This window comes from Sturnira hondurensis, unplaced genomic scaffold (genome assembly GCF_014824575.4).
Source record: "Sturnira hondurensis isolate 20B ecotype Veracruz unplaced genomic scaffold, ASM1482457v3 Scaffold0010128, whole genome shotgun sequence".
Lineage (NCBI taxonomy): Eukaryota > Metazoa > Chordata > Mammalia > Chiroptera > Phyllostomidae > Sturnira > Sturnira hondurensis.
In genome coordinates, this window is record NW_028082759.1 from 36,541,513 (window position 1) to 36,566,506 (window position 24,994).

The 24,994-nt window shown below is 38.7% G+C and overlaps 1 protein-coding gene across 1 annotated transcript in view; it reads right to left on the bottom strand.

Moving 5' to 3' along the window:
* Window positions 1–7,558: 7,558 nt before the first annotated feature.
* The window catches only part of TRAM1 (translocation associated membrane protein 1), a 28,057-nt gene continuing 10,621 nt past the window's right edge, over window positions 7,559–24,994 (bottom strand). Inside the window, exons 5-11 of the mRNA XM_037058690.1 lie at window positions 23,688–23,746; window positions 21,923–22,007; window positions 16,417–16,487; window positions 16,206–16,310; window positions 15,044–15,187; window positions 14,587–14,747; window positions 7,559–9,149 (exon numbers count right to left, since the gene is read on the bottom strand). Coding sequence (XP_036914585.1) covers window positions 9,076–9,149; window positions 14,587–14,747; window positions 15,044–15,187; window positions 16,206–16,310; window positions 16,417–16,487; window positions 21,923–22,007; window positions 23,688–23,746 — 699 coding nt within the window. The 3' untranslated portion in view covers window positions 7,559–9,075. The remainder of the gene's footprint in view (window positions 9,150–14,586; window positions 14,748–15,043; window positions 15,188–16,205; window positions 16,311–16,416; window positions 16,488–21,922; window positions 22,008–23,687; window positions 23,747–24,994) is intronic.

Sequence of the window (24,994 nt, forward strand, 5' to 3'; positions counted from 1 at the left end):
ACCAGTCTGCATTCCCACCAGCGGTGCAAACCGGTTGCCCTTTCTCCACATCCTTGCCAGTTCTTGTTTGTTGATTTATGGACGATAGATAGCCATTCTGACAAGTGTGAGGTGGTATTTCATAGTGGTTTTAATTTGCATTTCTCTGATGATAAGTGACCTTGAACATCTTTTTGTGCATGTATTGCCATCTCTATGTCCTCTTTGGAGAAGTCTTTTGCCCATTCAGGTCCTTTGCCCATTTTTAAAATTGGGTTGTGTGGGGGGTTTTGGTGTTGAATTTTGTAATTTCTTTATAAATTTTGGACATTAAACCCTTATCAGAGGTATTGGAGAATATATTCTCCCATTCTGTGGGTTGTCATAAAAACTCTCCAATGACAAACAAAACACACACTCATTTTTTTTTAGATTCAACAGACATAAAACCATTGTGTCACGTTCCCATAAAAGTTCTGAATGCTTGCTCTGTTTCTGTACTTATCTCATTGCAGATTGGATTACAAACAATTTGCAGCAATGGACAGAAACTGGCCCCTGATCCCAGTTCCAGCAGCACTGACTTAAAGATGATGGGGCTGTGAATTGTTTCTTCCCAAGCAGGAGGCTTTGAACTAACTGTTGGAGAACCAAGAGAGAAGACCCCCTCAATTGATTCCATACAGCTCTCTGTTCTGAGTTAAATCAGAGCTTGAAAACTTGAAAGCAACAATGTTTCTCCCTTCAAAGCCACTTGCTGTCTCTCTGCCTCTCAGCTGAGATGCAAGCTCTTGTGCCCACGCACAGAAAACTGTCCAGTGGGTTGTCACACCTCTTACTAACCTGCAGATCTCGTTCAACAGTGCTCGATAAATGCAGGGAAGGGCTTTAAAATAATACTAATTACATGCACTAGAAAGTAAGCAGGCATTTTACCCATCAGATTTATAAATATTGCTGAGAGTGTCCTGGGAAATCGGACTTTAGCCAGAGTCTTCATAGCAGAAAGATTTGCTGGGAAAACCAGAGGGGAAAAAAAGGTAGATACACTCCTTCAGTACACCTGGCCCCGTATGCACCTGCAGGCCACACTTCTCCATGGAAACCACCAGGTGAGGAAGATAGGAGATATTCTGATGCCAAGGAAAGCAAGATGGTCTTGGAATCCCCAGGTTCAGCACAAATATCCTGGAGACCCTGCCCTGCCTGCCAACTCCCCACGCCCCTCCCACGGCACTTTGTCCTGGGTGGGCTGTTCTAACAACCCTCCCTCACGCTTTGGCATAGAGCTATTCATCCTGAGCTTCTCAGTTTACGTGTAAATAGGATACATGTAAACAGGATACTAGTGGCAGCCTGGCCACAACCACACCGCGTATAACCATTTTTTTTCTCCACTGATTTTTACTTGTAACCTTTTTATTCAGTGAATTGGGTCTGACAGGGCGGAATCATAAAGCAACTTACTTTTGTTTATTTCATTCTCACTTCAATGCACTGTAGGGGCTCCTTATATCCCTGCCCATGGACACAGGTCATAAATAGTCACCTGCGGTATAAGAACTAATATTAGCAGTTAATGCTGTAGCCCAAGGTGTGACGAAAGTGGCAAATGTTTGCCCAGGCTCCGCGACACAGGCTGTCAGCACCCTGGGCTGCTGCCCTCTGTGCAGGGCCGCCCCCTGGAGGCTGTCAGTGAGGGGTGGGTGGGCGGCACTGTCCCAGCACCTCGCCACCTCACATGTACTTTTCCAGGCTGGGTTTGGGGGTGGTCAGTGCCCACAAAACTGTGCTCAGTCTCTTCTTTGTGTGGGGAGGGGTCCAGTACCTGCTGGCCGTGTGGGAAGTGGGAGTTGAGGCCTGGAGAGGAGCCCACCAGTCCTTCCAGGTCTTAGGTCCCTAAGCAAAAGTGAGGCATAGGGACCCCCTTGGTGACCCCCACTGCCCTTTTTTTCTTAATAATTTTTAAAAATCATTTATTTATTTTTAGAGAGAGGGGAAGAGAGGGAGAGAAACATCCATGTGAGAGAGAACTATCCATCAGTTGCCTTGCACACCTCCAAGTGGGAGCCGGCAACCCAGGCTTGCGCCCTGACTGGGAAATGAGCCGCGGCCTTTTGGTTTGCTGGACGGCACTCAGTCCACTGAGTCACACCAGCCAGGGCTCACCACTCTTCTTATTGGGGCCTTCAGAGCCTTCCTAAGAGACAATGTGATGAACACTTTGTCTTCATATCTGCTTCTTTGCAATGTCTGGCACTTCTGACCGCTTCTTCCTCGAAGGACTTTTGCTTGGTTTCCATGACCTCTAGTGTCTCTTCTCTTCCCATTCCTTTCTAAGGCTCCCTTGAAGTTTTGTCATTCCTTGACTGCTCCTTACACACAGTTGTCCCTGAGTTATAGGCTCAGTCTCTTCGAAGCCACAGTCCATCCCTTCTTTCTGCATGACTGACTGAGTCACTCAGGCAGTCAACCTTTGGAACTGTGCATGAAACCCCAAAGCAAATTCTAACGATTCAACACTCAAGAGTCAAAGTCATGTCCTTGAGGAAGCCTTCTCTCAGCTCTCAGAGTGCAGCTCAAATTCAGCCTGTTATCTGAGATACCCTGTATTTAAGGTACCTGGTACTTCTGCTCTGGAACTATCCTTGTTGCTAATTGCCTGGGACATCTGCCTCTCACACTTGACTGGGTCCTTGGAGACAGGGACTGTGTTATAGTAATTTTTGCATCCCCATAATATCAAGAGTCAGTTAGTGTTTACTAATTAAATAAAAATGTTTCATGAACTGTTTATGATGACTATTTTACAATTAGAGATAAACTTATCTCTGCAAAACTATTTGGGAGAAAGAACACTGAAGATCAAATCAAATGGCCCTCTTCCACGGCAGGCTCGGGCGGAAGGGAGGTGTGTGGTGGAGGAGAGTGAGGCCTGGCTTTGCTACTTACTAAGTCACTTCATCCCTCAGATTGTTTTGCGCGCGCGCGCGCGCGTGTGTGTGTGTGTGTGTGTGTGTGTGTAAAACAGGGCTAAGTTTGGTACCTACCCAGCCATGGGGCTCTCATGGAGAAGACAAATGAGGGAGAAAAGCCCTTAAAATAATCATTGGGACTGAGTTAGTCTTCAAGAAACACTAGCAAATTTTACTGGATTTCATACAATCGAAGAATTTACTTAAAAAAAAACTTCGTGCGCAGTAAGAGAAAACGCTGTCATTTATGACTTCATAGATTAAAAGACCCATTCTTTTTTTCAGAGGTGCTAAAGTATGGGGGGAGTACATTTTAGAATCGATAAAGTACAGTATTATTGTCTTACAGAAAAAAGAGATTGTGGAGGATGAAGAATGGGCTGTGAGAAGGTGTTCGGGGGACTGAGGTAGGAGAGTTTATCCTTTGCTGTATCAGGATGGAAACATGCAAATATCCTTTCCCCACATCTTCTACTTCAGATGCAAGATGCTAGACATCGGACTCTGGCTGCATGCAGGGAAAGACAAAGTCACGGCGAACGTAATTAATGTAAACGATCACCTCAAGAGCAGACACTGGCAGAGCTACAGGAGAGTCAGGGCGGAGGAGGGCCCCATTAATACTAAGCTTTTCCGAAATGAGAATCACTAAGTATAAACTATCCTACGTAACTGATAACTTCAGTTTGGGGGGCATTTTAGAAAATACCCGGAAGAAATGACTTTCCAATACCTTTAAAGCCAAACGTTCAGATCAATGAAGTTCTGGACGTATGCTCAACTTGGTCCCCCGTTGCCATTCCGTCACATTGCAGCGTAGTCACGTGCGGTGCGAACTGTGGGAGCACTATTTTAGATGGAAGTTCAGGTCCTGCATAAACAGCTGAAATATTCAATGCAAAAAAATCTTATAAGCCAAAAGTGTTTTCTTTACTAGAGATTTTGTAACATTAGGTTAAAAAAAAGGAAACAAATGTCAAGGGCGGCTGGGTTAATGACACAGCGAGTACAGCTGCTCACTATTCTGGAGACTAGTGCGCGGACGCGGATGGAGCATGCGTGGAAAGTTAGGGCGGTGATTGCTGCAGCCCCTAACGGGCACTTGCACCACATCAACAGATTGCAATGGGGGATGATTGGCACTGCCCGCCGAACGAGAGATGCTGGGCTGCAAATGGAATGTTGGCACTCATCAAAATACACCAAAACACGGAGACAGAGCAGTGATTACTTAAACTTGAAGCTACGTTCCGCAAGATGGCTCTGCTTTTTAATTTTTACTACTTATTAAAAACAAAAAAACCCTGAACCACAAGCTATGCACAATTAAGATTGCTATATAATGAATGAATGAGCCTGACCTTTCCGTATAACGACCAGCAAATAGAGATGTTTTATGATCTCAATGGACAGCACTGTCGAGTGTCTGCCTTCAGAGATTTGTTTTTTGCTAAATGGTTGTCTCCTTATCTTATTCCTCTCTAACGCTGTTTCTGTGCTGAAGCAGAGTTGACCCACCACACCCTGATATCAACAGAGAAGCCACTTGGGGGTTCAATCTGGGGTTTTTCATTCATTGAAAATATCTGGGCAGTTATGGAAGTTTTCTTTGAAGATAAAGTTGAACCTAGCCTTGCATATTTTTTAAAAAGTTGTTCAAAGCTTTCTACGTCTATTAAGCTTTAGGTAAATTACCAAGCTTCTAACATATTCCTGGTAGTTTTCTAGGCCTTAATTCTACAGAACTGAATTCACATTTTAACCACCACACTTGATTTTGCATATTCTTGGCATATACAGTCTAGACATTTCCCCTTCTGACCTAAATTAAAAATAATCTTACAATTTGGTTTTGAATAAAATCAGGAATAGAAAAGTACCATTCTAATTGGTCAGATCACTAGTAACCTAAATCAGTTTTGTAAAATTGCATTTTTGAAAAATTTATGTTCAAACTGTTCACATAAGGAACTTTGTTTCTCATATCTGAAGAAGGAAAAAGGGATCTATCCAGAAGTGAATGAGCAAGCACACAGATGAGTGACAATCTTAGCCTTCAGATTTCAGTCTGTTTCACGCTTTACCAACACTTAGGTACATGTTCCACACACGGTCACGTCCAGGCCTCCCAGTCCACTTGCAGAATTGTAATTTCCAGGATGCTTGATGAGATCAGTTCAAATTTCCTGATACACATTATCTTGTTATACACTCCCACTCACCTGATGGAGTTCGAATCTTCCCATTAGAAGTTAAAGCAACTGCAAAGCAGCTAAAATTCTCTAGCTGTACACATCACCTAAATGAAACTATGGCTTCATAAGCCACAGGTATCGGCTTTTTAAAACTATCATTCCTCAGAAACTAACCATACCATTTGCTTTTTTTGAGTGTAAATGATTCAGTTCCGACATAGATGTCTGATTTGTGAACTTGTGTGCTGGGTCAGCATGCCGGCGGCCTTCCAATGACTCAATTGCAGGAATGTTGGCTTGAACATCTCATGCCACTTTAACGGCCCACCTGCTCCTGGGTCGTAACCACAGAACACCGTGCTTGCACTGAAGAGCTTGAGTGATCAAGAACCTTCTGTACGGAGTCTTAGGGAGAAAAGCAGCAACTACTACAGTGACTTAATACTTACCAATAGCTATTCCCTGTGCTGTTCGTCAGGACCTTATGACAGTGAGTTATGTACTGTAGGGAGTTATGCACAACTTCGATGCACTGTCTGATCTCAGAACTCCTTTGTGGGATTAATACTTTTCTCAGGAAATTAAGGCACAGATGTTAGATTACACAGGGCTGATACATGGAAGAGTTAGGATTTGAGCACTGGTCTGCTAGTGCTACCATAATGTACTTAATAACTGAAGTCAACCAAGTTACTTATTATTTGAATGGGCTGAAGTTTGGGTGTTCAAAATAGAAGTTTTTTCCCCTTCAGCTAACATAAACTTGTTACACCAGTAATGAACTAGACCTAAGCCTCTGAATTTTTGTTTTCTGATTTCCTTGTTTTCAGAATACCTCCAATGTTTGATTTCGGCCATAAGCAAATGCACGAACAGTCTTTCCACTAACACCAGTTTAGCCAGACAAACTGGGCTGGCCTTTCCCCTTAGGGCACTGGATAAAGCCGGTCGATGTGTGACAGATACCTAGTGCAGCTTTCTGTAAAGCACACTGTGCTTAGGTAAACACAGGACTGGTATGCCCTTTCACCCAAGGCCCGGCTGTCTTCACTAGGTAGAGCTGAGCCATGAAGATGTTACCTTCTGTAAATGACTATAACTTTTAAAAAGTGTTCAGTGAGCAGGTTAACAAAGTCCCATTTTTATGAGTCTGACCTTGCCTCGCATTTCATCACAGCATACCCAGGACTTTTAAAGCACCCAGACTCAGTCCAACCCCAGGACCCCCTTTAGGCCCAGAGCTACTGGTCTTAATTCTCCCTCCTAACGCTTGTGCCTACTTTGAAATTCACAAACGTGTCCTGTGTTGGTTTCATACATGATCCTTAACTTAATCACCTATCACACATTTTGGGGGAAAATAATTCAAGTATTGCGTAGAATTTCCCCCAGGGTTACTTTTAAAGCCAGGCTTAAAAACACAAACAAGGGATCGACATCATTGTCATTTCTTAAGAAGTTTCTGTTACTGTCCGTATGTAGACGAGCAGCAGTACTAGTTTGCAGTGAAAACATGTGGCAGCTCCTTGGAGGTACAAGTGTAGTTGGCTATTGCTAACAACTGTGCAGAGTATTTCTCTCTCCTTTCCTCACCTTCACAAGCTTTGCTCTAGGATTGGTTCTGAGTTTAGGGACTGTGGAGGATTACTCAATTTTAGTAAACATAGTTGTTTGTTCCACTCACAATCGTATTCTAAAATGCAGGCAAAGAGGCATTCTACAGAGAGAAGACTAGACCCTACTACGGCAAAGCAAGTAGGTCAAGGTCACTCAGGGACTCTAAGACAGCTGTCCATCACGGTCCTACTCTGATGCTTCCCATGAGGCTTTAATGTCTGACCTAAGGCTGGGCAACAGTGACAGCCCCTGCTGGCTCCAGAGGCTGGTAAAGACAGACTTTGCTCACAGCACTTGGGAGAAGGAAGTCTAGGGCCTATCAACTTACGATTACACTTACGTGTTTTAATGTCTGGTAAAGTTTTAAGTACATATCAAAGGCTTTTTCTTTCTTTCCCCCTAAACCCACAGCATACGCTGTAGGGCACAAGTGCTGTTAAGTAATTCTGCAGAGAAGTTTCCACAATTAAATGAAGCGGGAAAGTGCATATTCTCCTTCTACTGCCAACATTCTGGATACATCAGGAAACACATTCGTGTATAAAGGATCGAACTGTCCTGTAGTAAAGAAACAACTTTTTGTTTAACCCCAAAATGGTCCCTGAATTCATCTGGTTATGAACCACTTCCCCCCACAGCAGCCTCCTAATGTTTTATAGAACACACTTTTTGGAAAAGGCTCATCTAAACATTTACCAACAGTGCATTCTGTAAACATGGTACATTTAAAAAAGTTAATATTCTAAAATAGCAAAAAAACTTGCTAACAATGAAGAAAATACCCAGGATACGGCTTGTAAAAGTAAAAATTTTTATTTTTATTGATCTCTCAGTGAATGGTTCAATATGATGCCAGTTTTTAATGGCAAAAATTTGGTTCCAAACTCCATGATGCTACCGAGAGCCACTCCCCTCTCCAGGATGTAGGTACACAGCTGGACACAGAAAGCACGACTTGAGCAGCATGGCGACTTGTCACACTGCAAACCCAATAGGCCTGCACCTTTGATGCTCAAAACAGCACAAAACTGAGCTGGTGACCAGAGTGAGAGGTGAGGAACGAGATGGGAACACCAAAGGGGGCAATGTGTGCACTGTAAGGAGAACAACAACAACAGAACAAACACAGCCATAAGGATTTTAAAGGATAATTATAGAAAAGAGAACCAGATGTTTTACTCAAATGTTTCTTAGAGCCTTTCTGTAGAGATACAAATATATATATATATATATTTATCCAAAAATATGTTTTATACAGATACATGTTTCTCAATTAAAGATGGGACCAAAGCTATGGTAATAACATAAAGCACTGTCTTTTTTTAAAGACTATTTATCCACCTGAATTTTTAATTTCTTTAAGGTTAGTGCATTAAATGTTTTCCAAATATAATTACCTGACATTCTTTTTATAGAAATAAATCAAGTAGGCATTATTTTTAAAAAGGGTTTGCAGGTTAAACAATGTTTTTCTAAGATGCTGTGCATATCGAACTTATCAACAAGCCCCATTAAGGGTCATTATTAATAAACATATCAAAAAGGGCTACATTAGATTTTTTCTTTAAATATTTAATTTTCTGATTTCCCGTTTACAAGTGTTGCAAATGCACAAGAAAGATTTTACTTCACAAGTACTTTTATGTTAATAGAAGGTATTTTGATTCAACAAATATGGCAATAAATCTCCACATTGTAACCAATGGTATGTTTTTTCCCCCTTAAAAATATGGGATGTAACACTAACAACCACTACCTATAAACTAAAGCACACTATTATTTTGGCGAATTTACAAATCTTTTATTCCCTGGTGTAAAGGCTACAAAAATTCCTAAAAATTAGAGAACACTGAAAACATATTAAAGTTTGACATCCAACCTTGTATTATTTCCATTTTACCCTGAAAGATAACTTAAAAAATATGACCTAGCTGGAAGAGGCCATTGTGGTAATGTAAAAAAATCAGTGAGAACAAGAAATTGTATCATTGATATGTAGAATTTTTGTAAATAGTTATCTTTCCAAATCATTAGAAAAATGTTCAAAGATAAAAAAACAAAGTAAAATATGGTGGTGGTCCCTAAACTGTTTTAAAGGCAAGTAGCTTAGTCTAAGCTAAAATATTTTTTTCACTCACAGTAATTATCCTCCCTCAACTGCCCTTTAAAAAATGCAGGAAACGGTACAATAGCAAGAACCAAGGAACACAGACTGCATTTTAAAAACAGAAAAAGAAAACCTCTAGTGTTGAAAGATATAGTAAAAAGCAGGCTTCTTTGGGGACATCAATCAATTAGATTATAATTCATTATGAAGATTTCTCTTTTCTATTACGGGGAGAGTCTGCTCCATTTGAAGTTAATGTTCCATTTACACCATTTTCTGAAAAGAGAAAAGAATCAGTGTTACTCTCCTTCATGAAGAAACACAAATATCTTTATATGTAAAGTACTTTCAGAAAAGAAAATTTTAAATCCAACATTTACTTTTATGCCCACAGGTGAAATTCATTCACTAGTGCTTAATCTTTTTTTAGATAGTTAAAAATTTTTTTAATTATTATTTTTTAATCCTCACCCTAGGACATGCTTATTGATGTTAGAGAGAGGGGAAGGAGGGAGGGAGGGAGGGAGTGAAACATGAATGTGATAGAGAAACATCGACTGCCTCTTGCACGATCCCTGACTGGGCACCGACCCACAACCCAGGTAGGTGCTCTGACCAGGAATCAAACCCTGTGACCTTCCGGTTTATAAAGGTCACTCCAACCACAGCTGAGCCACACTGGCCAGGGTACCAGTACTAGCATTTCACCAATCAAACACCTGATTTAAACACCAAAGTAAAAGCAGCAAATTAAAAGAAAAGTAACTATACTGTCATTAGATCTCAAAAAAATAAAAAGGGAAATCAGAAAAAAACACTCTAAGAAACAATTTCAAGAATTTGAAAACAGTCTTTAGACGAGTGTTTTTGGGAGAAATAAAGAACCTTTCACATTAGAGCAAAGTTCTTGGGAGTATGTTTTTTTATTACATACTAAAATTTGGCATCAAGGATGCTAACTCTTATGCTTAAGAGTATATCACGGCCTTTTTTTCAAACTATGATGGAATAACTGATGTCACACTAGCCCTCCCTCCAAAAATACCTATTAAAGTTGAATACAAAAATGGGTCTTTAAAGGTGCTTGAAAAAGAACCAAGGCAGCTACGTGTATTTTTCCCTCAAGATATTTTCCAACTACTATATGTGCACACACCGAGTAAGACTCAGAGAAATCAGCAGAAAGCAACTCCTAAGAAATACAAATCTGCAGAGATCTGGGGAGCCTCGCAAGGACAGGAAGACACAAACCTGAATTCAGGGCCTATCAGGAACAACAGCCCTTACAAACAGTTCCCGTCCTAGAATTGAGAGCAAATTACAAAGAGACCAGTTTTGGTGAGGTAGAATGATCCACCCATGCTCAATCCAGAACTTGTACCAATTTATCCTGAGCTCCCACACATTTCACACAAAACTTATTAACACAAATTAAAAATTAGCGAGCATGCCAGAAAACAAGACCAAATGACTAAAACTATGAGAAAAAAAGTATCAGAAACAGATGCTCAGTAGACTCAGACCTGCAGTTGTCTGCTAAGAACAATGACTAATAAAAATAAATAAAAAGGATGGAGAATTTCACAGGAGAACTAAAATCTTTAATCCCAGAACTTATAAAATACAGTAATCAAATGTAAATTTAATAAATGAGTTTAATAGCAGATTAGGCACAACAGAAGAGATTAGTGAGTTAGATTAATTAATACTCAGATCAAAACAGATAAAAAAGAATGAGAAATACAGAAAGCAATGAAAAGATATTAATCAAGAAACAGGGTACAGGAGTTATTTAACACACACACACACACACGGGAGTCCGAGAAGGACAGGGGAATCAGAATGAGGCCGAGGCAGTGTTTGAAGAAACACTCCAAGTATCAAAAAGAAACCAAGCCTTGAATCAGGAAGCCCGACATCACACAGAGCAGGGTAACTGCCCAAAACAAAGACAGTAATTAACAGACTGAGTGAAAAAAAAATCCAACTCTATGCTGTTTATAAGAGACACAAGTTACATTTAAGGGCTTAGAAATTTTTAAACTAGAAACACATATATGAAAAGATACACTGTGAGAATTAGTTTACCACATGACAGATGGCATAGCTTGAGTAAGTTCAGATGAACGAGAGAAAGGACAAATTCCACAAGAATTTATAACCACCCTAAATTTTGATGAAACTGTAACACATCTTCAAAATATTTAAAGTAAAAATACAAGCTATAAGGAGAAATGGTCAATACCTCTTGCGGTAACTGGCTGAACAAATCAGTAAAGATAAAAGACTGCACAACACAATGAACAAACGTGACCTGACACCTTGACAACACAATACCCAACAAACGCTGATTACCCACCCTTCTGAAGTACAAAACTAAATACACGGTGAGCCATAATGAAAGTCTCTCAACAAAGTCATTCTGAATATGTTTTTTAACCTAAGTAGAATTAAGCTAGAATTCAGTAACAAAAGGAAAACTAGAAAATGCTTACACATGTGTAAATTTAACAATGCACTTGTATCACGCATAACCCAGAAGTCAAAGAAAGAAATCACAACTGGAATTAGAAAATATTTTAAACTGAATAATAATGAAAAAGACATAACAAACCTTGTGAAATATACCTAAGTGGTGCAGAAGGGGAAAGTTTGTCCTTAACTGCAAGTAATTTACATAAAGTGACGAAAATCAAAAACCTAAAGATCCATCTCAAGAAGGGAAGCCCCAATAACAAAGTAGCAAATGAAATCCAAAAAAGGAAAATAAGAACAGGAATAAATGACACGAGTGAGAAAAATCAACAAAGAGTGACAGATGTTGGTTCTTGTCTGATGGAAAAAGACATAAATTGCCCTGGCTGGTGTAGCTCAATGGATTGAGCGCAGGCCTGCAAACCACGTGATTGCAGTTTGATTCCCTGTCAGGGCACATGCCTGGGTTGCAGGCCAGTTCCCAGCAGGGGACGCACGAGAGGCAACCACACATGGATATTTCTCTCCCTCTCTCCTTCCCTTTCCCTCTAAAGATAAATAAATAAAATCTAAAAAAAAAAAGACATAAATTACTAACAACATGAGAAAAGGGAAATCACTGCTGTCCTACAGGCAGTAATAAGATAACAAGAGGATATTATGAATGATATTACATCAATACATTTGTAAAATCAGACAAAATAAACAAATTCCTTCAAAAACACAACTTACCAAAAGAGGTACAGTAATAGAAAATCTGAATAATCCTATTATCTATTAAAGAATGTGATTAAAGAATGTGAATCTGTTGTTAGAAACCTTCCTATAAAGAACATTCTAGGTGATGGAAGAAGACCTGACTTGGGGTGGTGAACACAGAATACAATATGTAGAAGACTATTATAGAATTATACATCTGAAACCTCTATCCACATCAAAAGCCTAGACAGTTTTGCAGAAAGTGACAAGGTGATCCTAAAATTCATATGGAAACGGAAAGAACCCAGAATAACATGAAAAAGAACAAAACTAGGTAACACACATTTCCTAATTTCAAAACTTATTAGAAAGTTATGGTAATTAAGAGTGTGGTACTGGTATAGGAACAGACATACAATTAATTCAATAGATGAGTCTTTTCAACAATGGTACAGGGACAAGTACGTATCGATATGTGAAACGATATTGTAAAATGGTGCAGCCAGTTTGGAAACCAATTTAGTAGTTCCCCCCGAATGTTAAATATACATTTACCATATGACCCATCCATTCTACTCCCAAGTATATACCTGAGAGAGTGAAAAACAGGTCATCAAACGAACACCTGTACATGAATGTTTACTGCATTATTCATACATAACAGCCAAAAAGTGAGAACTCAATATTCATCAACTAATATATAAACAAAATACCATAGCCATGCTATATCCATACAATGGAACATTATTGGGTTGGCCAAAGAGTCTGTTTAGTTTTTTCTGTAAAAAAAAAAAAACACATTTTTTTTTCATTTTCACCAATAACTTTTTGATTTGAGTATTTTGAGTATGTCAGCTGTCTCCCACTATTGGCTTCTAGTGGGTAAAGGCCAGGCGTGCTGCTAAACATCTTCCAATGTGTAAGACAGTCCCACAGTAAAGAATTATTTGGCTAAAATGTCAACAGTACCAAGAAAATTTGCAAACCACTTTTGACACGTTCCATCAATCACAGCACCTTCTCCATACACTGCACAAATGTTTTTTGCATTTGAGTTGCATTTTTACCTTTCTTGAAACAATAAAGCACAATATGCTGAAAATGTGCATTTTCTTGTCTTTAATATTAAATGAGTGCACAAAAATTTACCCATTTTGATAAGTTTTTAAAAAATGCACACTGATATAACAGCTGCCACAATACAATCAAAAAAATTGTTTCCAATGAAGTCCAAGATGTACTAGAGCCATCATATGGAAAAAACTAAACAAACTTTTCGGCCAACCCATTATCTGGCCAAAATAAGGAATGAATTATCAGTTCATGCTAAAATGTGAATGAACCTTAAAAACATGGGAACTGAAAGAAACCAGTTATTTGTAAAAGACCACATATACTATATGATTCCATTTATATAAAATGTCCAGAAAAGGATCAAGCAATCAAGTGTTATTAAAAAACAAAAGCAAAAAAACGATTCCACTTTGAATGCAAGGGTAGATGGGAAAGAGCTATGAAGAGGTTTTCTTTTTAAAATATGAGTAAGATGCCTGCAAGCACAAACTATCACTCCCTGGGTCAGTTATTCATTAGAACTGCCCATATACAAGGTCTGTCTGGAAAAAACCCAGCCATTGTTAATATAATGAGAATGGTTTGCGTGACGCTGGTGTAACTCTCCTTGGCAGCCAAGGAGAGTGGACTGGAATATGCACGCCTGAACAATGACTTCACTGTATGGGGCCCGCAGACACCACTGAGTGAGTGTATATACCATGTGACCATCATATTCAAAATAACTAAGCGAGTAGAACAACAACTCTACATCAAATTTTGCATTATGTTTGAACATTCCTCCATGGAAACTATTCAGATGAGTCAGAAGGCCACAGCTAGGGGCAACGGGTGATTGGCAGCTTCACCGTGACAATGTGCCTGCTCAGCTATCACGTCTGGTGCAGTTTTTTAGGGAAACATCAAATCACTAAGTGACTCAGCCCCACTACAGCCCAGATTTGGTACCCTGCAACTTATGGCTTTCCCCACAACTAACATCACCTTTGAAAGGGAAGACATTTCAGACCATCGCTGAGATTCAGGAAAATATGATGGGGCAGCTGATGGAGACTAGGAGAACTGTGTGAGGTCCCAAGGTGTCCACTTTGAAGGGGACTGAGGCGTCACTGTCCTATGTACAATGCTTCTTGTGTCTTCTTCAGTGAATGTCTCTTTTTCATAGTGCATGGCTGGATACCTTCTGGACAGATTTCATACTCTGGTCTCTAGTGGCTCAAAGTAATCAAGCAGGGAAAACTTAGGAGAGAAACTGAGTGGGTAGCTTTTGAGAGAAATAACTGACACTTAGGGAATCACCAAACTGTAGAAGAGGATGAGATTACTTTGCCTCTACTTTTGCTTCAAAGTAGACTAAAACTTTCTTTATAGGACTCTCAATCTTAGTAAGATTATAAATAAGACCCAAAACACTTTTTAAAGATGTTTTCTACTCTAGATTTTTCACTGCTTACTGAACACAAACCTGTTCCTTTTCTAGAAGATCTGCCTTTTGTCACTGTTGGTTTCTTCTTTGCAGTTGGTGCCTGAACAGTAGAATGTTCCCTCCACCTCCGAAGCTGAAAATTAATGAACTTCCACATCATGAATGCTTGGGTAATGCAAATCGATGCCAAAACAGCAATTCTGAGAATATGAAAAAACAAATGAAGTATTAGGATGCATCAAAATAGTGCTACTGAATAGTCTATCTTGTTTTGGTAGTATTTAGTGCTAAATTCCCAAGATTATGTTAACAAATAATTATCTAATTAATAATCAATCCCAGAAGTTAAATAAATGCTTTGATATTTAAATTGAGATGTATAAAACAGATATAAAATCAAATCAAATGAGCATTTCCCCGAAACCTCCCTATGTTTTAGGCAATTTATATGATAAACTACACATTATACAGCTCTACAAAGGGCAGACTGACGTACCTGACAGCCAGCACATTGAAGTTCCCAGCACTGAAATCCAGCTTCTGGTTCTCTGCTCTTGCAAGGCCAAAGCCAACAGTGAGTACCGAGAGGATTAAAGTCAGAAGTCTTCCCAAAACAAACAGAACTGCCCACAGAGAAAATCTGGAAGAAAAATAGCATAAGTCAAATTCATAAAATTGCAACAATAAGAAAACATTCTACTAGGAATCAGATTCTATGAAATAAATGTATACTAAAACAACATTTCTTATTTTTCTGCAAAAAGGATTCTGCAAGTAAAATGTGTGGAAGATGCTGTGTTTTAGCGCACTCTCGCAGATAACACGTCAGCTTATTTAAAGTTCTAGAAGTTCAGTAAAAAATGCTTTATTTTTTGTTTAGCTTATCATTTTTTAAATTTAACTACTATTAATGATCCTCAGAACTACTGGTTTATATAATATTTTTGAAAACTGCTGGACAAAACACAACAAATACTGTGCTGGAAAAAGGACACCAATGATCATTTAAGAGTCTTAGTTCTACTTTTAAAGATTTGACAGTCATACTGCTTCAATTTGGTTTTCGGATCAATTTTCCCACCAAAATATTTTAGTATCTTTAAGGTTATATGATCTATTATTTCACTTTCTCCTTAAAGTTCACTTCCCTATTATTATTCCTTGTCCAAAAGAAAAACCTGCATTAAGAAAGATTGGAAAAGTTAGAGAAGTAAACCCCGGAAACCTCCAGAATGCTAAGTTCCAACATAACCTCTCTCTGGCCTAAGAAAGGCTCCATTTTAAGGAGTAAAATACCAGCCTGAATTGCTATTGGTTTCGTATTATTTAAAGCTGCTACGTGCCCTGCTTGGTGCGGCTCGGTGACTGAGTGCTGGCCTGTGAAATGAAAGGTTGTCAGTTCCATTCCCAGTCAGGGCACACGCCTGGGTTGTGGGCCAGGCCCTCACACCCCAGTTGGGGGCTTGCAAGAGGCAACCAATCAATGTATCTCTCACACACTCATGTTTCTCTCCCTCTTTTCCTCCCTAAAAGTAAATAAATACCATCTTTAAAGCTGCTACTAACAACTTATAAAGTACCATAATTGCCCACAGCACGGCCCTTGACAAGACCAGCACTGGCTTTAATGACAGGAAGAGGATGGCTAACCAACTTACCCTTTCTGGTACTTTTCATCGGTGAAGTAAAACAGGCGAGAAATGTGGAAAAGAAATTCAACAAAATAATGCGGCACCAAAAGAACAAGTCCTAGATGATTCAAGCTGTCAAAACAACAAATTTAAAATGTAAAAGTTACTTATTAGTTAAGACAGCTGACCATACTATCTTCCCAGTTCATCTATTCACCCACAAAAAATCCCAACTTACTTCAAAAGGTAAGCTCCAGCAATGTGAAAGAGGTAAAGACCTATGTAGACAAGCTGCCGAGGAATATCCTCCTGTAAACAGAAGATTGCATTACAGAGGAAACACGCTGAAACACTGTTCTTCAGGAACAGTGTGCCAGGGCGAAAGCATACTATTATAGACGACCCGAAGGCTATTCTGCCGCTGTACCCCACCCGCGCTGCTCATCCGAACCTACAGCACGGCCTCAACTGGTCCTTTAACCTCGTTTGGCTTCAGCTACTTCTCCTGTAACATGTGAGTAACACCTGGGTTTGCTTGAGTCAGATGAACTAAAAATCTTTTTCAGTGCTAAGATCTATGTTTCTTTTTATAATAAACATTTATTAAATGACACTATGATAATGTCCTTCTATGTCAAAATTGCTTTGTTTAGCAGTCGAGTTGCTTTTGTTTACCTAAAACAGTATTTACATTTTTTAGCTTATGCTTTTATTTATAGATTTATTGATTTTAGAGGGGGGGAAGGGAGGGAGGTGGAGGGGGAGTGAGAGAGACATATAGACATCTATTTATAGTTCTACTTATTTATGCATTCATTGGTTGATTCTTGTATGTGCCCTAACGGGGGATTGAACCCACAACCTTGGCTTATCAGGATGATGCTCTAACCAAGTGAGCTACTTGGCTAAGATTTAGCTCATGCTTTTAATCCCTTTTATTATTAGTTAGTTATTAAAATTAAAGGTTAAAATTTTATCTTCTCACTTTGGATACCACCTAATTATATATTCATCCTCTTCTTAATAACCCTGTAAGTCAAGTACCCACATTTTAGTTTTGCTTCTTTTATTCTTCCACGGTCCCTAGGAATCTGGTTATCCTAGAAGCAGTGTGTTTTTGTTAATGGATCATGAAATCAGTTTAGAAGGTCACACTAACCTCTTTTAAAATGTGAAATAGAATAGAAAATGCTACAGTGCACAGCAAGCCCACTGTACTGTTCCATGAAAATTTTACTCCAGATTTTACACACACAAACACACATATACACATAGAATTATGATGTAAAATCTAGTTTTCATCTTGGGTTGCAGTCAAGAATGTTAGCAAAATACAGCGTTGAACCCAACAAACACTGGTTGATTTATGAAATGCTTGTACCTCGCATTTCTATGCTCTCTGATTTTGGCAGTTTTCCATATATAGGTATCCCCTGGCTTTTCCAAAGGTCATTCTGCACCACTTCGCTTTTACAAAAGACTACATTAGTATCTGCTTTTATAACTGAAAGAAATCCAAAGAGAATGGCTCAAGAAGAGGCAACAAGCGAGAAGCATATTCAGCATGTTTGGCAGCGAGGCACTAGGGAAGAGCGGGTAGTCCCACCAAGGCCTTCCCTGGGAACTCCTTCCTGGATCTCAGCGTCGGGCCACCAGGGCTCTGGACCGGGTCTGGGTGCTTGTGCTTAACCTTGAGTTATGTTGTGCATCATCAGCAAGGCAAATTGCTTCTTTGCTTTAAGGCATTTCTTCTTATGAAAGGTTTCACAGAAATACTCTACTTTTGAACAGTGGGGGGAACCTGTATGTATATAGCTTTGTGTCATTTCAGTAGAGAGTTACTTCATGAGTCTTGTGAGAAAAAGTAGGTATTTTGTAAGTGTAGTTCTGAAACAGAAAGCACTCCTCTAGTAAGAAGGGTAACAAAGACCAAGTGTTAGAAAACACAAGACAGTCGAACTACGTTTGGGGACTCTCAGGGAAAACTCCCAAGACGCAATACCAAGTGTATAGTGGCTCTCCCAACTGGAGAGAGAAGTGTCTCTCTGAATACTCTATCTTAAGGTCCTCTCCACATAGTTTTCAAATTTCGGATGAAATACTTCGTACCAAAGGAGAAAGGGAAACCTATCTCTTTTCTCATAACCATTCCAGAACAGCTAGCTGTAGTGTATAAAAGTAATTTAATACGGTACATACATGCTTGATGCATGATACGCTATATAAGATTTTGTTATGTAAATAAACTTTTCATACCAGGAGCCAGAAATGAGGTTTTGCTTGTTTGTTTAAAGATTAAGAACTTTCTTACATTCAAATGAAAAAATATATAATGAAAATGAGTCATTGGAAAAGCTTTGCCAACTGCTTATATATTCTTTTTATTTTTTCAATCCTTACGCAAGAACTTTTTTTCACTGCTTTGAGAGAGAAGTGGGGGGCGGGGCAGGAGAAACACTGAAGTGTGAGAGACACTCTTGGCTGCCTCCCACAGGGGCTCAGGTTGGGGAGCAAGCCTGCAGCTCTCCGGCCACAGGATGCTGCTCCCACCAACTGAGCCACACTGGCCAGGGCTGCTAATATATTCTCAATGCTAATGTTCACGTGGTTTCCAGAAGAATGAAATCATGGAAAAATGACTTAAAATTCTGATATTCTCACTTTCCAAGGAAAATCTAATATGGAATGCTAAATCAAACCAGATTCCAAAATTATAAATAATTTCAAGTGACATTTTTGGTTGTTATTCCAACAACTTTTTATTTAAAAGGTCAACCACATACTTCAGTGAACTTCTGTATTTTTCTTATAAAAAGCTTTCCTTGAGTATACTGTACTGAAAAACTTTACTTTAAACTGAGCATCACATATATGCCCAAATGTAAGGCAAAGATTTCCCCCTCAAACCACAGATGGAGCCATCTCATATTTAAGTATTTTCAAAGCTCTCCCATTACAGGAATCTACAAAATCTCAGTCAGCATCATTTCTAAATGCTTATAGAGGTTTGGTGGGGGAGTCAGTAAGAAAATAATGCACTTTGAAAAACCGAATTAGAGGATTCAAAAGTGATAAATGCTCTAGTGATAAATGATATAATAACAAGGTTGCATATGAAGTGTGAATATAATTTTCATAAAGTATGAACAAGGAAAATGGTCTTATTTCTAAATTAATATCCTGTATACGACAGTTTTTGTATGTATAATTAAATGAACTGAATAGTAGAAATAAACATCTGGATGCCTCATCCATATCTCCCCAAAACTTCATACATTCAATTTGGCTAAGAAGTTACATTTTGAATCTTCTCGTGGGCAAAATGGGGGACTGTATACTGAAGCATATATATTGTATGTAATTAAAATGTTCTTCTTAAGAAAAACTGAAATATTCATGACTAACACAAACCTCTTGAACTGGTACCAACAGTGTCCCTTTCTCCATTTTTCTGCAGGTTTGGTTCAAAACAATCACTACACTAGTTTCTTTCAGTAAAGAGTTCTTCCAAAAATAATTTTCAAAGTAAATTTTAAGAAACTGTTTAACACATATGCAGCTGTTACTTTCAAGCTATGTTAATTACTTGAAACAGTTACTTTTGACTGTAATATGTAGGTGTTAAAAATAGTTTCAGTTAAGTTCTAAGTTATGCAAATTACCCCATAAAAATTAGATTGCATTTTTGGAGAAATGCCATCTGGCAGGAACTGATAAGAAAAGAGCTTGGAGAACTAAATGAACAATTACTCTGAAAGATTCCTCTCTACTTACATGGTCAATGAACAAAATATAGACATAGGAATTAATAGCGAAACCCAAAGGTATATTTTGGTCCACGGGTATAAAAGTACATGAGAAAGCTTTAAATATCCGAGCCATGGTACTAAGACATCAAGACACTATGATATTTTCAGCAGTGCTGTCCCAAGAACTTTTTGCAGTGACGGAGACATTTTCTTCTCTGCTATCCACATGGTAGTGTAGCCACACGCTACTAGTAAAACTTGAGATGGCCCAGTGTGACCTAGAAAGGCACTTTCATTTTTGTTTAATTTTAATTTATTTAAATGTGACTAGTGGCTACTGTTTTAGACAGTTAAGCTCTAGGACATCTCGGTTCACACTGGGTGCTTAGTGAATATGGAAGAGCTACTGGACATTTTGAGTCTAAGAATATTATCTTCAGACAGTCCTACATCAGCCCTGGATGGGCGGCTTAGTTACCCAAAGCATCGTACCACAAACAAAAAGGTTGCAGATTTAATTTCCAGTCAGGGCACATACCTTAGTTGTGGGTTTGATCCCCAGTTGGGGTGGGTATGGGTGACAACTGATAAATGTTTCTCTCTCTTCCCACCCTGCCTCTCTAAAATCAATAAACATTGATCCTCAATCCTTCCGGTGAGGATTAAAAATAAAAAAAAAGACAGTTCTAGATCAGAGGTTTTATGTCATTATCCTAATTCTTACAATCTACTTAAAAGTAGAAAAAACATTCTACTTTATAAAAGAAAACATAAAAAGAAATTTCAAGCCATAGTACGTGAACTTTAATTTGGTGCTGTTTTTCCGTCGTAGCAGACAACATCAATGATGAAAAGACACATACAATACAAACACAAAACAGTAATGAGTCAAGAAACTACACTCATTAATTAACTGTTTACAGCACATACAGAAGTGATTGTGGCATTTGAGAAGGCAGAGAGAAACTGGTCATTCGAAGGGTGGTTAACACTTCTCCTTGGGGAAACTTCTTAAAATAAGGTAACTAAAAATGTTTTAAATGTGGAAAAATGTAACTATATACACAAACAGGGAGTTAAATGAATCCCCATGTACCCACAACCCAGTTTCAATAGCCATTAACTCATGAGCAAACTTACTTTATCCACATCCTCACTTATGTATAATTTCATACAGGGGAATTTTAAAACAATCTCTCCCCCTTAAAGAAAATAAAAGTGCTTCATTAATTTATCATAGGGAAAAGGTATTCCAGGAGAAAAAACCAATGTGTTAGCATTGTAAAATTAGAGAATATTAAGGTGAATAAAGCACAGGAGAGAGCAGAAGAAAAGGGGGCCAGAGGAGGTGGCACAGATGAGAGACCCCAGAGCACAGGTCAGCAGCTCTAGTTTAGTTTAAAGCAACAGGGAGCTAGTACAGATTTCACAGAAGGAAGAGTTCAATACAGCTGCTTCGTGAGACCACGGAAATCTGACTTCAGAAGCACTGAGGGTAAGGCCAGAAGAAAGAACACCGCAGTGCTCCAGGAGTTTATTTGTCCAAATAAAACAAACACCTTTCCCACATGCCAAAAAGGGCATTCTCCACCCAGGTAAGGAAAAGCTTCACCAGTGAATATTTAACTATGGTTTACTTTTTTCAATACTGGTTTTTTCTTTGGGAATTACACACAGAAGCATTAGTTGTAGTAAATCTGATTAATACTTATACCAAGAATATGACATTACATTTCAAATTTTAATTTATTTTAAATTACTACTAATATAACTTAAAAATGAACAATTGACATTTCAAATGTAAAAGACCCCCCTCCCAAGTTAAAATAGTGACTAAAGGTTTTTTCCACCCAATAAATACCTAAGGATACCTAATCTTTGTGGAAAGATGGGAGCAGGGAGGAGAGGAGGGGAAGGGCTGAAGTTAGTGGGAAGTTAGAGACAGAAAAGGAAAAAATGACATGATAAATTTAAAATCAGAAAATCCCAGCTTACTTTTTTAGTTTTCTGGAAGTAGAGCTCAGGAAAAGCATGAAACCAGTAAGCCAACTGTAAAATGTAGAAAAACTTCACCTGAAACCTGTATAACACAAGAAAGTACAAAATGCATTTCAAAGCCTGATTATTTTTTAAAAATAAAGTTAAAAACAAACACTGAAAATGAGGATATACTAAGTAGTTACCTTTGTGTTATCATTTGAGGTGCCCTTACAATAAACACTGTTTACCTTTCAACACCGCTCCCTCAGCCACTTCCCCTGTTTCCCTGGGAGAGTCCCACCATTAGTCAACCCGTCTGGATTACACAGCAGAAGCAAAGGCATCATCTGAAGAAACCTGTTAACATGCAAGCTAGCTGGGAAGAACCAGAGGCCCTTGTCTATTAGTTAATTAATAATGACTTGCGTGTCATGTTAGCTTTGAACACATATGGGATACGACTGAGGGAATCTAAATGCAGACCCGTAAGGTCTCATCAAAAGGGATGTGGAAAGGCACAAGACTGACACAAAAGCAAAGGCGGACAGATTAAAAGTCACCTGAAACTAGGATAACCCCAATTACCAATATCTCGACTTTTTCCTTAGCGAGATATGATAACTCTACCTGGTTGAAACATTGAGAGTTCAAATAAACGGAGGCAACCCAGGATTAAAGAGGAATCAGGCAGAGAAGGGTTCCCTGGCAGACATATCCTAATCACTCTGGAATCGCTAGTCTCCCCCGTACACTGTACCCCGCCAGTCACCTCTGCCTTCTCTTTATTCTCCCTTCTCCTTCTCCTCCGGAAGTCTAAAACAGAAAATATGAAGCCAATCTAAACTACTTTCCAGGGGAGTGAGGGAGAAATACAGTCCCATATAAATATGATGCTTATAACCCATCGTGTAAAAGTTCGCTGAATTAATGTAACTTTAAAGAGTCAGAACAAGTCAGCAGAGTGGATATTACTGCTGGACTTGAAGATATGAAGATGCACATGGTCACAGTATTCCCTTCACGTCTTTTCTCTGATGCTCACACCACAGTGCGTTTACTGAATCGTGTGGTGATCACCACCTCCAGCCTGGCATGACAACGGACATAGAACAAAAAGAGAGAGTTTCCATTGCAGTCAAGGCAGTGTCGGTGGGCACGGGCACAAAATTAAGACATAAATGACACGATTATGGACCAGCCAAAAGGATGTATGGATACCACATAAAACAGACACCACAATGACAAACTCAGGCAAGGAAAAGATAATACAGGCTAAGTACAGAAAAAATGTGGAATAGCTGTACCAGAGCTGGCCCTGGGGAATGAGTACTTCAGTTGAACGCCTTTATAACCACTGAGCTCCTTACAGCACTGTACAAAAACCTTGGGGGCTGGAAGATGAAAAGGAAATAGTCCCTACCCTCAAGCTTGGTGTATAAGAGAATGAAAAATGGAAGGAGCGAACAGATGAAGTTAAAGAAAAAGAGCAAACCCATGGAGAAAATGGAGCAGTGAAGAGAAGAAAGGAGGGAAAAGAAAGCACACAGAGTACTAAACTAGAGATTATTGTTATAATCAGTCTTCTCAAGCTAACAAACAAGTTGAAAAGATCCTATTTCTGAAAAAAGCATACAGGAATTTTTTTTAATGGCAGCAGGTCTGCCAAAGACATACAATTGTATGAATCTGTCTGAGGCGCTAAAAGAGTAAGAATTAATTCTGCTTAAAAATGACATGACCGTGGTCCTTAACTAAGAAAAGTCTGCTAGAAATGACTTACGTCATCAGGTTAGGGGGATAAGCCCTCCACAAGATAGTTGGGTCCGAGATGTAGTTTTCCTAAGAAAGAACATATAAAAATCAGTCTGTTAGTATAATGCAAACTTCTTGGAAAGTAAGCCAGTATTTTCACTTCTTGCACATCAAATTCCAAAGAGCCCCCTAGGTCAAACTTTTTAGTTATTGTCAACTCAGCTGAATGTTTTACTTTAGTGAAGTGAAAATCAATGAGAGGTACAAAGTCAAATACGACACAATTCCTGGCCTTCTAACTTCTTTCAATCCAGTGGGGTAAAAAGTACATGCATGCAAGCAAGCATGAAACAACCCAAAACAGACACGGTACATAGCAGAGCTATACCAGCTGCGGGAGAGATTTCATCTCGGGTCATCAGGGAGGATTTCGGGAAAGAGGGAGCACTAGTCAGGAGACAGAAGATCCAGGTGCTGCCAAGTTTTATAGGATTATGTCCACATACTCACCAAATCTTTTTCTTAGGTAACTAGATCTAGTCAGTGAGAATTATTGTGTAAGAAAAAAAACCTCAAGTGATCTATCTTTAATAAGAATATTTTCCCAATGAAATGTAACTTTCGTTTTTTAAAAACAATTTATAAGATAGCTTTTAAGCTGAAATACACACATATCTGTAAGTATCATTAAAATAGCAGAGTAAAGTGGAATGAGCACTGGATCGACAGGCTGTATTTTAGCCTGTTTCCAACATTAAGTGTTGCACCCTGGAAAATTTACTTTGCCTAGTTTTTCATCTCTAACACGGTGATGAAAAAAATTATGTCCCGACAAACTTAAAAATACATGAACTCTGGAGTACTAATACTAATACTAAGGTTGATACAGCCTTCCCCCATCATTAGTTAGAATGATATACTTAAAATTTAGAAAGCCTTACCTGCAAAGTTAATAAACATTTGAAGTTGCTTGAAAAATGTCTGAACTTTTTTTAAAGGGGGAAATGTCACAATTCAAGTAACCTAGCAGAGGTATCACTGACATCTTACCCTTTTGCTAATACAGAGATATCTGCAAATCACTATAAGGTATAAAAATAATATTCAATTAACTAAAAATAAGTAAGGCTTTCTGAAACATGAAACATAGTTTAGAATTTCTGCTGTATAAAAACTAACTTAAAAGAGATTTATCAATGAAACTTGCTTTACATTAGCTCATTAGCGGAATTCCTAATCTTAGATCACAAAAGAAGAGAGATTTTCTAAGATTCAGGGTTAGCTTACACTAAAAAATAGGACACCATTTTCTGTTCTGGGTATATAATGTAAATA